The sequence below is a fragment of the Pagrus major genome, chromosome 13, assembly GCF_040436345.1.
Source record: "Pagrus major chromosome 13, Pma_NU_1.0".
In the NCBI taxonomy this organism is placed as follows: Eukaryota; Metazoa; Chordata; class Actinopteri; order Spariformes; family Sparidae; genus Pagrus; species Pagrus major.
Genome location: NC_133227.1, coordinates 29840159 through 29854632, shown reverse-complemented (window position 1 = coordinate 29854632; position 14474 = coordinate 29840159). Strand labels below are relative to the sequence as shown.

General features: G+C 38.5%; 1 protein-coding gene across 1 annotated transcript; it reads left to right on the top strand.

Moving 5' to 3' along the window:
- Positions 1-7572: 7572 nt before the first annotated feature.
- Positions 7573-12866, top strand: LOC141006703 (uncharacterized). Its single transcript, XM_073478927.1, has 7 exons — positions 7573-7647; positions 8775-8948; positions 9813-9913; positions 10266-10347; positions 10668-10781; positions 10929-11046; positions 11659-12866. Exons 1-7 carry the CDS (start codon positions 7573-7575, stop codon positions 11751-11753), a joined length of 759 nt encoding a protein of 252 aa, XP_073335028.1. The 3' UTR covers positions 11754-12866.
- The last annotated feature ends 1608 nt before the right edge of the window (positions 12867-14474 follow it).

The window sequence follows — 14474 nt, the reverse complement described above, 5'->3', positions numbered from 1 at the left end:
AACGCTTAGTTTATGACTGTTTTACACTTAATAACGCTTAGTTTGTGACTGTTTTACACTCAATAACGCTTAGTTTATGACTGTTTTACACTTAATAACAGTTTATTATTGTTTTACACTTAATAACGCTTAGTTTATGACTGTTTTACACTCAATAACGCTTAGTTTATGACTGTTTTACACTTAATAACAGTTTATTATTGTTTTACACTTAATAACAGTTTATTATTGTTTGACACTTAATAACACTTAATTTATTATTGTTTTACACTTAATAACAGTTTATGACTGTTTTACACTTAATAACGTTTAGTTTATGATTGTTTTACACTTAATAACGTTTAGTTTATGACTGTTTTACACTTAATAACGTTTAGTTTATTATTGTTTTACACTTCATAACGTTTAGTTTATGACTCTGTTGGACTTAAAGTATTTATGTGGATGAACTCATGTATTTCTTGAGTTACCTTTTTATAATTTGTTTTAAATAATCTAATTTTATCATTTTTTATTCAGAGTTTGTTACGTCTTGTCAAAGTTTTATCCTTATTTTACTGTAAAACACTTAAAAAGTGCAGCATAAATACACGTGAATGGCTTAAATATTTGATTAATCCAAATTTAAAATATTGATTCGTTTCATCTGACAAGAACCTTCTTAGAAACCTATCACAGTAAAAAAAAAAAGGAATTATATGAAATAGATATTAAATAGTGTTTTAAATAAAGTTTATTAAGCCAAAATAATTTTTTTTTTTTTTTTGTAAGTACATGGATATACGTATTCCCTGGATTTAAATGAGGACTGCAGCTAAAGATTAAATTGATTAATTAAACGATGATCATATCAATTCATAAATTTAGATTTTAGTCATAAAATGGTCCAAAAAAAAAAAAAATAGTGACCAACAGAAAGTCAGTTTAAAGTAAAATAAAACTGAGAAGAGTAGAGAATCCTCCCACTGGAGAAGGAAACACTAAATATTTTGTATTTTTTGCTTGAAAAAAATCAATTAGCAATTTTTCTGTTGAGTGACTAATCAGTTTATTGACTGAAAACAATGTGGACACCACTGAAAAAAACAAAACTAAGAATGATTTCTTAAACTTTTGTTTCAGTTAAATAATAATAAAAAAACTAAATAAACTCACCATAAAGAACAATACCATTAACATAAATAATTAAACTGTATGTATTGCAGTAATAAACTGGTAACTGAGCAGATAAAGTAAAATGTTAACTATAAATAAAACTATAAACCACAGACATTAGAACTCACAACAGGAATAATATTGTATAAAACTGAAGCAGAGTGAACTTCAGGTCGTTATAATCTCCTGACAGAGTGAATAAAAGAATATTATTGGAGGGTTTTAGTGTTTCCTTTGTTGTTGTGACACTAAAACTGTCTGCTGTTCTCCCAGAATCCCCAAAATCCTCCATCTGCTTTGAGTCGTCATCTCTAAAAAATGGTGAAACAGGACACCGGGAGGCTCGGCCGTTAACCCCTTCACTGCCCTGAGACACACGAGTCAGAAACAGGAGAGCAGACTGAAGACGAGAACCAGCGCTGAGATATGAACCGTAACAACATCATTTATCTTCACAGAGGCTTTTCTTTATGTTCGTTAACGTCTTCTGTGAACAAAGAGACGGGAAACATGCTGTGACCGGTGGTGTAACGTAACTAAGTACATTTACTCAAGTACAGTATTATAGTATTTCCATTTATACCCCACACGAAACAAATACTGAACTTTTGTTCCATTTACTACATTTATCTGACGGCTTTAGTTACTGTGAATATTGAGATTTTACACACAAAACCATCAAAATTTTACAAATTATAAATTAAATCAGCCAGCAGTGTATGAAACAATTCAAGTTAGTTATTATTAATTCTACTGAAGTTAAGGATCTTCTTCCAACACTGAATGTGACTTACAATCATAACACAGTTGTAATAACAACAGGAATACAAAAAAAACTAAAACTACTGTACAAACATTTTATTAATTAATTTTTGTTATTACTAAAGTTACAGGTTGTTAATGACAGTTTACTTTGTACTGATGTGACCGTGGTCGTAAGACTCTTCTTGTTCTTTGTTTTGTTCTTTGATCATGTTAGAGATGTTTGTTTGTTTGTTTACTTGGATGCACTGTTCCTTAACACTGTCAATAAATAAAAATAAACAAAATGCTACACTAAGCCGACTGCTGTCCACCATCACTGCAGGTATTATTACAGGTATGACCGAGGTATGATCTACAGGTAATAACAGGCCCACTGTTATAATTCTCACTACTGCTACGTGAAATGTAATGAAGTACATTTACTCAAGTACTATAATTCTGTACAATTTTGAGGTATTTGTACTTTACTTGAGTATTTCCATTGTCTGCTACTTTATACTTCCACTCCACTACATCTTGGTACAAAGTACAAAAATATTGCCCGTTTTACTCCACTACATTTCTGTGTTAACTTTAGTTACTAGTTACTTTGCAGACTGCATCAAAGCCAAAGTAGCACATTTTTAAATTAATATATTAAATAAATAATAAATAAAATAAAGATAAATAAAAGCAAAGAACACACTATTCCAATAACCTGCAGATCAGTAGTACACACAAACCTGTATATGTAGGCTAAATATATGCAGAACTATACATTTTTATATTTTAATTTATTGCCAGAAATTTACTTTTGAAGTATTACTTTTAGGCATTGTTACAAAAAGTATTCTAAGATCATACTTGAGTAACAGTAAAGATATGTCTTGAAGTCATAATGTATCTGTTATTAAATATACTTAAGTATCAAAAAAGAATTTCTGGCAAAACATTTTTTATCTGATTGCAGATAAAATAAATAAATTTAATTTTATATAAAGTAGCAGAAAATGGCAATACTCAAGTAAAGTAAGAATCTCAAAGGTTTACTGAAGGGCAGTACTTGAGTTAATGTACTTAGTTACATTCCATCACTGCATACAGTACATACATAGTGTTGTATTATGTACTCAAAAGTCATACTTGAGTAAAAGTAAAGTTATCATATTAAAATATTACTTTGGTAAAAGTTTTCACCCATGTGAATAGTACTTGAGTAAAAGTCTTACAGTAGTTGATATGAAATGTAAAAGTAAATTACACATATATTACACATATACAATAAGTAAATGTATGTTGTTTTATCCAATTGCCCTTAAAATAAATTAATTGCAGAAAGCAGCATGTAATCTGAAAAGTAACTAGTAACTAGTTATCAAATAAATGTAGTGGAGTAAAAAGAACAATATTTCTCCCTAAAATGTAGTGAAGTGGAAATATAAAGTAGCAGGAAATAGCAATACTCAAGTAAAGTAGGCCTACAAGTATCTTGAGTACTTGAGTAAATGTTCTTGTTACATTGGTTCATTGCTTTTAAGTACTTTTAACCAGTCAGACACTATAACTGAACATGTAACTTGACACATGTGAGTAACTTTAAATCTTTTATGATCCGGTCTTCTTCTCTTTGCTCTCTGGATGAACATTTTTCATTTTTCTGTGGCGGGAAAGATTTTTCATCGCCGACATCTAGTCCCTTCAGTCACGAAGCTCACCGGCGGTCACAACCGAGGACGTTACATTAACCCGTTACATCAGTACTTCTGTCACAGCAGAGGACGTTACATTAACCCGTTACATCAGTACTTCTGCCACAACCGAGCACGTTACATTAACCCGTTACATCAGTACTTCTGCCACAGCAGAGGACGTTACATTAACCCGTTACATCAGTACTTCTGCCACAGCAGAGGACGTTACATTACACGTTACAAGCAGTACTTCTGTCACAACCGAGGACGTTACATTACACGTTACATCAGTACTTCTGTCACAACCGAGGACGTTACATTACACGTTACATCAGTACTTCTGCCACAGCAGAGGACGTTACATTAACCCGTTACAAGCAGTACTTCTGTCACAACCGAGGACGTTACATTACACGTTACATCAGTACTTCTGCCACAGCAGAGGACGTTACATTAACCCGTTACATCAGTACTTCTGTCACAGCAGAGGACGTTACATTAACCCGTTACATCAGTACTTCTGTCACAACCGAGGACGTTACATTACACGTTACATCAGTACTTCTGCCACAGCAGAGGACGTTACATTAACCCGTTACAAGCAGTACTTCTGCCACAACCGAGGACGTTACATTAACCCGTTACAAGCAGTACTTCTGCCACAGCAGAGGACGTTACATTAACCCGTTACATCAGTACTTCTGTCACAACCGAGGACGTTACATTAACCCGTTACATCAGTACTTCTGCCACAGCAGAGGACGTTACATTAACACGTTACATCAGTACTTCTGTCACAACCGAGGACGTTACATTAACCCGTTACATCAGTACTTCTGCCACAGCAGAGGACGTTACATTAACCCGTTACAAGCAGTACTTCTGCCACAGCAGAGGACGTTACATTAACCCGTTACATCAGTACTTCTGCCACAGCAGAGGACGTTACATTAACCCGTTACAAGCAGTACTTCTGCCACAACCGAGGACGTTACATTAACCCGTTACATCAGTACTTCTGCCACAACCGAGGACGTTACATTAACCCGTTACAAGCAGTACTTCTGCCACAGCAGAGGACGTTACATTAACACGTTACATCAGTACTTCTGCCACAACCGAGGACGTTACATTAACCCGTTACATCAGTACTTCTGCCACAGCAGAGGACGTTACATTACACGTTACATCAGTACTTCTGCCACAGCAGAGGACGTTACATTAACCCGTTACATCAGTACTTCTGCCACAGCAGAGGACGTTACATTAACCCGTTACATCAGTACTTCTGCCACAGCAGAGGACGTTACATTAACACGTTACATCAGTACTTCTGCCACAGCAGAGGACGTTACATTAACACGTTACATCAGTACTTCTGCCACAACCGAGGACGTTACATTAACCCGTTACATCAGTACTTCTGCCACAGCAGAGGACGTTACATTAACCCGTTACATCAGTACTTCTGCCACAGCAGAGGACGTTACATTAACACGTTACATCAGTACTTCTGCCACAACCGAGGACGTTACATTAACCCGTTACATCAGTACTTCTGCCACAGCAGAGGACGTTACATTACACGTTACATCAGTACTTCTGCCACAGCAGAGGACGTTACATTAACCCGTTACATCAGTACTTCTGCCACAGCAGAGGACGTTACATTAACCCGTTACATCAGTACTTCTGCCACAGCAGAGGACGTTACATTAACACGTTACATCAGTACTTCTGCCACAGCAGAGGACGTTACATTAACACGTTACATCAGTACTTCTGCCACAACCGAGGACGTTACATTAACCCGTTACATCAGTACTTCTGCCACAGCAGAGGACGTTACATTAACCCGTTACATCAGTACTTCTGCCACAGCAGAGGACGTTACATTAACCCGTTACATCAGTACTTCTGCCACAGCAGAGGACGTTACATTAACACGTTACATCAGTACTTCTGCCACAGCAGAGGACGTTACATTAACACGTTACATCAGTACTTCTGCCACAACCGAGGACGTTACATTAACCCGTTACATCAGTACTTCTGCCACAGCAGAGGACGTTACATTAACCCGTTACATCAGTACTTCTGCCACAGCAGAGGACGTTACATTAACACGTTACATCAGTACTTCTGCCACAACACGGACTCAAACTTGGCCATACAGCGTGTGCTCCTGGCCGCGGCGGCGGGCTGTCCGCCCCGCTGCTGTCCGCTGTCTTCGCCGTTGAACCTCCGTCACTCCGCCGAAGACAAGAGGTTAAAGTGGGCCGAGCGGAAGGGGGGAGGCGGGGGGAGGAAGGAGGAAGGGACGGTCCTGCCTTCCTCCTTCACACGGAGTCAAACTACTTTCAGGCCACTTTCACAAACTTTAATGTTTCAGTAAAACGTCCGCGGCTTCGCACCGCGGTCGGTCACACAGCGACGCCGGCGGGCTGAAGGGACCCGCGGGGGGACGGACGGCGACATGTCGGAGGGATCCGGGGCCGCCTGGATGTGACTGGTAGGTGGGAGAAAACTCTGAGGTCTCCCCGCTGCTGGTAAACAACCGCGGGCAGGACAGGCTCCCTGCAGCGGGACAGCACGGCTCCACACACCGACACTTCAACCGAGGCTACACCGAGACTAAGATTATTTAGTCCAGATTTAAAGAAGTTTGTGACTATTTCAACAGACAGACAGACAGACAGATAGACAGATAGACAGACAGATAGACAGATAGACAGATAGACAGACAGACAGACAGATAGATAGACCACTGTGCTGTTATACTAATGACACACTTTCCATGTTCAAATCCTCACTAATGTCCCATTAAAAGACAAATCAGTCCATTTTCTTTCTAATTTAAGAGTTCAGTAGAACCACAAACTTAAACAATCTTACTTTATTGCCTAAATGTCCTTAATTTCTGCTTTAAATCCACATGAATCCTTTATAAAACCCTTCTGGGTTGGTATCGTGGAGTTTTAAGAGTATTTAATAACCGGTTCTGTTTAATAATAGTCAATAAAACTGACTAGTCTGAGTTTAATAACAGGTTGATTCATGCAGGCTTCAGTATTTAAAGGATTTTGTGGATCACTATAATTGTTCAGAGCAAAGTCTGACCTTTACTTTGCTGCATTATTGGTAAAAATGTCCTGATGAATATACGTCTGTACTTTTACTGGATATTTGTTTTAATGCAGGACTTTAAGGAGTATTTCTACTTGATTAAAGGTTTGGTGTTTTATTAAATCAATCACAAACTATTTTGATAATCGATTTGAGTAAAAAAAAAAAGTCAAATTCTACATGTGAATATTATTTCCTCCTCTGTGACAGTAAACAACAAATCTTTGGGAGCTTTGGGAAGTTTTGATCGACATTTTCACCTTTTTCAGACACTTTATTGACCAAACAACTAATCAATTAATCGAGAAAATGATAACAATTAAAAGTTAGTTGCAGCTCTAATTTCAACATAATGGATTTGCATTTTTATTTAATTAAAAAGCCAAAATACTTCTTCCTGTACACAAGGAACGTGCTGGAAGAAACTCATTTATAAGATAAAATGTAATTATAATGACACAAGATGAAGCTTATTGAGTAAACATTAGTTTGAACACACAGCACAGAGTAAATATAACCAACTTTTCTATACATTTTAACCTCAACACTTAATAATTGTTTACTTACTCGTGTTAATGGGCTTATAATATATCATTTATGTTTCCACAAACAGGAAGAAGGTAAAACATGTGAATACAATTTTTATTTGATTACTTTAGTGTTATATTTTTTGGCCTGTACTGAAGTTTCCTTTAAAGTGTTTCATAATTTTAATATTTGGCCTTGTTGTTTATTTGCAGGGAGGAGGATGGAGGGAGAGAAAGAGACGGCCGAGGAGAAGGAGGAGGAGGAGGAGGAGGAGGAGCTTCTTCACACCGCTGCGGCGACCTCTGTGGACTACCCAGACCTTCCCATCATGCACTGGGAGGACCTGAGCCAGCGGATAGCTGAGTTGGAGAAACAGGAGCAGGAGAGGAGGGAGAGGTCAAAGGTCAGCCATGAAGACAAGAGTGTTTCCAGGGTTCAGTTATCTGAGCGAGGTTAGCTGTTGGTGGTAATAGTTCTCAAAAGACTACATTTCCCATGAGGCTTAGCGTCCTCTGTTCCTGAGGAGTGTCAGCACTGTTTATTGAAAACAAATCTTTCAGACCTTCATGCAGACGTTTCCTGCTCAGTGTTTGCTGGTTTTCATGACTCGGCATCTCAGATTCAACGTGACAGAAGTTGTTTGTGTCGTTAGAAACGTGCTGCCAGTCTGATGAGACGCAATGGTTAATTTTTTTTTTGGTAAGAAATGTGTGTATTTATCTTTGTTGTTTGTTTGGATTTGTGTCCTTATTTGGTCAAATTTGGAATCACCAAAATTAAGCAGTTATATTTATTTTTCTGCCATGGCAGCTCATCATTACGGAAGCTGAGGGAGGAAAACATTTTTTGTGATCTATTTTCTAAATTATTTTCTCTCCAGTGTTTATGACTGGAGAACTTAAGTTCCTTAATTTTTTTTGTTTTGTTTTTGGAAAAGTGTGGAAAAAAATTCAGGGGAAATTTCATGTGTGAAACTGAATGTGAAAGGAAATTCTGGGGAAATTTTTTTCTGTGAAAACACATGCAGGGGGAGATTTTTTTTCAAGAGAAAATGTTTTTTCCATGTGAGAAAATTTTCCTTAACTGGAAAAATTTCTCCTGAAAAAAATTTCAGGGGAATTATTTTGTTTATTTACATGTGTGAAGTCGATACGTTTTTTTTTTTCCTCCGGCCAATATTTTTCACTTCCACACATGAATTTTTTTTTTTTTTTTTTTTTACTCCTGAGGGAAAATAAATAAATATATTATTTTTTAATTCTCCTAAAAAAATATTTTTTTCGTACTTCAAACATTGAAAAAAATCTTGTGGATTTTTACAAATTAAAACATTTTTTTAATGTTCAGTTTCACACATTCATTTTTTTCTCCCAACAAACCTTTTTCATCCACGTTTTCACAGATGGAAAAAAAAATTAAGGAACTTAGAAAGATGACTTTTTTAGTCATAAACACAGGAGAGAAAACCATTTAGATCAGACTTTTGAAAATGGATCACCAGAAAAAGAAAACTCCTGTTTCGCCCCTCAGGGCTTCTGTATAAACCTGCATGATGTGACATCATCTTTATGGAGCTTTATAGTGATTCAGCTCCGACACAACTTCATTGTTCTGGTTCACTGTCAGCGCTCTCATAGCGTAGAAAGTCTGTGTTCACCTGCTGAGCAGCAGACAGATGCAGTTAGAGACGAGCTGGTGAACTCGGTGATATTACAGATATTTCAGTCAGGAGCAGCTGGAGAGAAAATGTGACTGTGATTCATCAGGTGACACAAACACGACTCAGCGTGAGTCGACATTTTAAATGTGATGATACGTTCATGTTGTGTTCACTGCTCGTTCCTGCTGAAAACAGAAAGACAAAGAAAAAATCTTCCAGAAGAAAAACAGGCAGACCACCGCTCATACTTTACAAGTTTAATGACTTCAGTTGGATGCTATGCAGTTGCATTATGGGAAATGTAGGATCGAGTGTGTTTGGACCATATTTGGCCTCTACTGCACAGATTTTCAGTCTGCATCCTACAGTTCTGACTTATCTCTCCTGTTGGTCCCGCTTGTTATTGTTTCTGTCTCAGTCCGATAACATTCCTGTAGAGATACGAACGTGTTTGTCGTGACTGTAAATCCTCCAAACACAGTTTTAATCCGGCCTGCTGAAGGAGCCGCAGCGAGCAGAGTGGGAGGTTCGACAGGCCTCACATTACAGAGATGCTGTGTGGATCTCTGCTGCATATTTCTACATTTCTGGGTGGCATAATGATAACTTCTACTCTGAAAACTCCCCGACACAAATGTCCTCTGTGCTTCAGTAAACAACCTCAGATCTGAACAGTCTGTGCTTTTATTCAGAATTTTTTCTTTAATGTGAAGAAAGACATCATTTCATTTACAGAAAAAACATGAATTTGCTGGTTTGAAGCAGATCACAACTGTAATCGACCTCCAGTCTTGTAGCATCTTTCTTTCTCTACAGAAGCCTTGAGATATAAACCAGTTTAACTGATAATTTGTTGTCTGATGATCTGACTTAGATTATATTGTGTTCATCTCTCTGTCTTCCTGCAGAGGGGGACGGGGGTGAGGGTGGAGGAGAGTCAGGGGGGAGTGTGGAGAGACGTCTGGGAGGAAGAGGAGGAAGACTTCAGGAGGTGTCGAGTGACGCAGAGGTAACACAGAGGCACAGTCTGCAGACTGACTCATCTGTATCACTGTGTGTTTATGAATCTTGTCTGAGGTCTTTTAACGCTGGAGGACAGTCATGGTGTTTGATTTAAATATTCAGGATCAGAGTTTCATCTTTCAATCATAAAATGTTTGATATTACATTTTTTGAAGCTTCGTTTGGAAAATTTTCTTCACATCGAAGCGGGGAAGGAAAACGAGGATGAAGCTCTGATGTGAATAAACACAAGAGAAGAGATGATGTAAACATGACGAGCTGCAGTGAAACTGACTGAACACTGACGCTCTGTTCCTTCCTCCTGCTGGAGCTTCAGGATGTTTATTATCTGTTAACAGATTTCACAACCACAGAAACCTGCAGCTGTGCTTCATCAACAACAGCGACAGTGAAGACGAAGAGGAAGGAGGCAGCAAAAAGGTCACTTCTGTCTCTTCTTTAAGGAACGTGCACAACTACATTTGTTTCAAGAAAATCATCATGGTGTGAACATTTTTGAACTCTAAAGTAGTCTGAAGAAATGTCTTCAGGATCAGTTCACAAGTCCTCAGATATCACTGAATATGAAGTAACATCTACATACATACATTTTTATTTCATGCATGTTCGACAGAATTGGTCGGAAAGTCTTCAAACATTTAGACTTTAATTCACCTTCATCCAGTTTTATCACATAAAAGACAACAAACAAAATCATTTTCCGTGCAGTCATCTGACCACTGACCTTACATCACCATCAGGTTTCCAAGGGAAGGGGTGGCAACGGTTGCCATGCCGCTGGGCTAAAACAGGAAGTGGCCACGGCTCTGAGGACGCTGAGAGACAAACTGCTGGCTGAACAGAAGGAGAAGGAGGTGAGAGGACGGAAAGAATGACTTCACGAGACGTGTAGAAGACATAAGGACAAAGACAAGAAAGAAATGTTATCAACAAAGAAAGAATGTGTGTGTGTGTGTGTGTGTGTGTGTGTGTGTGTGTGTGTGTGTGTGTGTGTGTTGCAGCATCTGGCCAGCAGCAGCGGGGTTTCCAAGCGGAAACATCTGGAGCGTTGGGAGCTGCAGGAGTGTTCAGAGCAGCAGCTCAGCAGCTTGAGAGCATCACTTCAACAGGACGTACACGGTACACACACACACACACACACACACACACACACACACACACACACACTGCAGTCTTAAAGGTGTCTCTGAGATTTCTCTGAGGAAATCCAATCAGAAGCATCAAAATGTCCGGACGAACTTCTCAAACGTCTCCTGCAGTTTAATCCAGCTGTGAATTTTGAGGACGGCCAAAAAAATAAAAACCATCAGAATGTAAAAAGATTTAACTTGCACAGAAGAACAGATATAAAGAGACGGTGAAGCAGAAGAGAGCAGTGATCCGTGGGAGCCCAGAGGTATGACGGTCCAGATCCGTCAATGTGTCAACAGAAAATAAGTCAGTGTGTAAATATGGAGATCATCATTTCCTACTTTAAGAAAGTTGATAGAAATACTTTTACTTGTCGTCCTAAAAGAAGAACATAAATGTTTCATCCTCAGAGTTTTTGGCCATTAAAGACAGGTGATCAATACGACCTGTGAACTAACAGTTTCTGCTGAAGTACAGCTGAATATTACATTTCAGCCGTTTGAGTTTATTACTTGCGACCAACGAATGGACAACAGAGGAAGGTAACCAGTGGTGAAACATCATTTCCTCTTTGACTCTGTCTTGTTGGTGTTCTTGCAGCTCTGAGCTCCGAGCTGGTGGCCCACCTGTTGGTACGAGACCAGCTGAGGACGAAGCAGGACGCCATGCTGCTGGACGTCCAGGACCTGACCTAACAACAGGACCACACAAACCACCCGAACATTCGTCCACTCTGGGACCAGGATGGGCTGCTCGTCCACGTCAGCCCAGGAGACTTCAACAGAACGTGAGTGGCCCTGCTAATTAATGGAAACTGACAAATCACCAGCAGTGCGGACAACAAAGAGGGAGACACGAGTCGACGGTCAGATTCCTACTGACATTCCTGTTTTGAGATTGACGACAAACGTGTCCAAGGAAACACTCGTTAAGGAGTCGGTGCAAGAAGAAACCTGGAACTGACAGGAAGTCACTGTTTCAAATCAACAAAGATTTCAGTCGAATCGTTTCTGAATCCAAACGTCTACAATCAGCTTCGGTTGGATGAGATAAGACAAGAGGCAGAGGAGTCGATGGTTCTGACGTCTTCACTAAACCCAAATAAAAGCATGATCAGCATCTGACCGAATGTACGACACTCAAAAAGTCACAGAACAATCAGTCTAGTTTTTAAAGACCGTGTCGGGGTCGAGGGAGGGAATCTCAAATCTCAAAGGCCCTGAAGACCTGTTTCCCAATAACGTTTCAGTACGAGCAGTGGGCTCATGCACCAACACACCAGTCAGACTTTTAGCATCGTTTGAAGCTGAATGTGATGACAGGTGCAGGTTGTTGTAAAGCTGCTGTCAATCAAATCTAACAAAACTACACTGACACCGGTTTGTGTCAAACGTTATTAAACAGATAAGAACATTTTTTAAACTTTACAGGCTCCAAGATAACTTTTCACACTGGTTGCACTCATTAAGGTGCACCAGCGTATAATTTAGGAGGACTCACTAAAATATTTAGATTTAATTTCATCACACATTTTATTTAACTGGAATAAAATTGCTAATATTGAGCTGAAGTCACGCCCTTTCCAGTGGAGCCCGTTGGACCTTACTTCAGAAAAACTTGTAACACACACGATGTTTGTCAGTTTGTTGTATTAAAGTCAAACCTCGTGTAGTTTTGTGTTAAAGCGCTCAGTGAACTACATCGTCTCATCAGCACCAGAACCAGCACCAACATGGAGCCAACTGGGCTCAGAAAAGCTCGTAAACAAGATGAACATCACAATAAATCTGCTCATATTGACAACTGCAGTTCTGGTTCTGGTTCAGTTCTGTGAGCTGCTGATATACAGGAGCAGCTCTACAGTGTTTCAGTGAGGAGACGACGTCACTAACGACACTGTTGGCTGTGTCGTCTTTATAATGACGTCACAGTCTGATGCTTCATTAGTTTGATGACAAACGTCGTGTGTGTGATTCATGACACAACTCAAACAGGATCAATACATCATCAGTCTCTCTTCATCACTACCAGCCAAAGGTTTGATCAATAAGCTCCATGAGGGGAACAGGAAGGGGCGGGGCTTCAGCTCTGTACATGTTTGTTTTTTAAAATTAAATCAAAACAAATGCAAAAAGAAATCGCCATCACATTTGTAACTTATTTAAAAATCAAACTGTTTAGTTTCAGGCCCACAACAGTTGCACCCTGGAGCCGTGCTTTCACTAAAATCATTGCTTATTTTGTCGTAAATAATCAAAAATTGTGATTTCAAATCAGGTTTTTAGGGGTTTTAAGATGCACTCGAGAAATGAACGATGATGAAATATTCAGTCCTGAACAAAGAGAGAAACTTCAGGAACAGGAGTGATGTGGAATTAATAATAAAAACCGTTCATAAGCTACAATTTTATAAAACAATGTGGATAGGTCTTCATCAGTGCCTCATGGTTGCTCTTTTTAATGAGTTTAAACAGTTTAAAACAGGACACACAAGTGTTTTTTCTCTGCTGATAGTAAAGATGAGTGATTTTCCTCCGGTAGGAAGAACAGCAGCAGGTTAACTCGTTTAAATTAAACCAGTCGAGCTCTTTGACCGACACAGTTTCACATTTGGAGGAAAAGAGCTCAGAACTATTTTATTTTATAGAAAAATCCATATTGTGTTGAACTCTAACTTTAATTTCCTCCAACTCAATATGTTTCTGACAGAAGTGACAACAATGTATGAGACATCGAAGACGTTCTGGTTTCTGCGGCTGCTGGTGTAAATCTATACATTTATATGCAAATGAGGGATTCTAACTTATCTTATTTAAGTTTTATTGTTTACTTACTTATTTGTTATTATAACAAGGGAACATTACACTCGTACAGCATGTGTAGCAAGACAAGCTCAACATAACTGATGTATTGATATTTTTGTTGTTGTATTTTTATTTTTCTGAAAAACAAACAAAAGGGGAATTCCACCAAAATGTGTAGCAGATAAAAGATCTACATGTTGTTATTCAGTATTATTGAACCTGAGATTAAACAAGAGAAATCCAGAGCTAATTTTTTAAGAAAAATAGACAAAATTCTCTGATTCCAGTTTGTTAAATGTGAATATTTTCTGGTTTCTTTCCTCGTCTGCGACAAAAAACTGAATATCTTTGTGTTGCGGACAAAACAAGACATCTGAGGACGAAACACTGTTCGACTTTTTTAACCATTTTCTGACAATCGACCAAACGACTAATCGACTAAATGATTAATCAAGAAAATAATCAATTAATTGACGATGAAAAATATTATTAGTTGCAGCCAGAAAAAAAACTCTAAAGAATGAAATAGTAGATGTTTGATGTTAGCCACAGGAACATGACCGTCCTACAGTCGGTAAGTTGTGTCGTTGTTGTGTTGAATGAGGAAAAAAC

Bases quoted from the DNA above. Each gene is read 5' to 3' on its own strand.
- LOC141006703 (XM_073478927.1), top strand. From the start codon at position 7,573: ATGCACTGGGAGGACCTGAGCCAGCGGATAGCTGAGTTGGAGAAACAG. The intron at 9,914-10,265 runs GTAACACAGAGG...ATCTGTTAACAG, and splicing joins AGGTGTCGAGTGACGCAGAG to ATTTCACAACCACAGAAACC. The intron at 10,782-10,928 runs GTGAGAGGACGG...TGTGTGTTGCAG, and splicing joins CTGAACAGAAGGAGAAGGAG to CATCTGGCCAGCAGCAGCGG.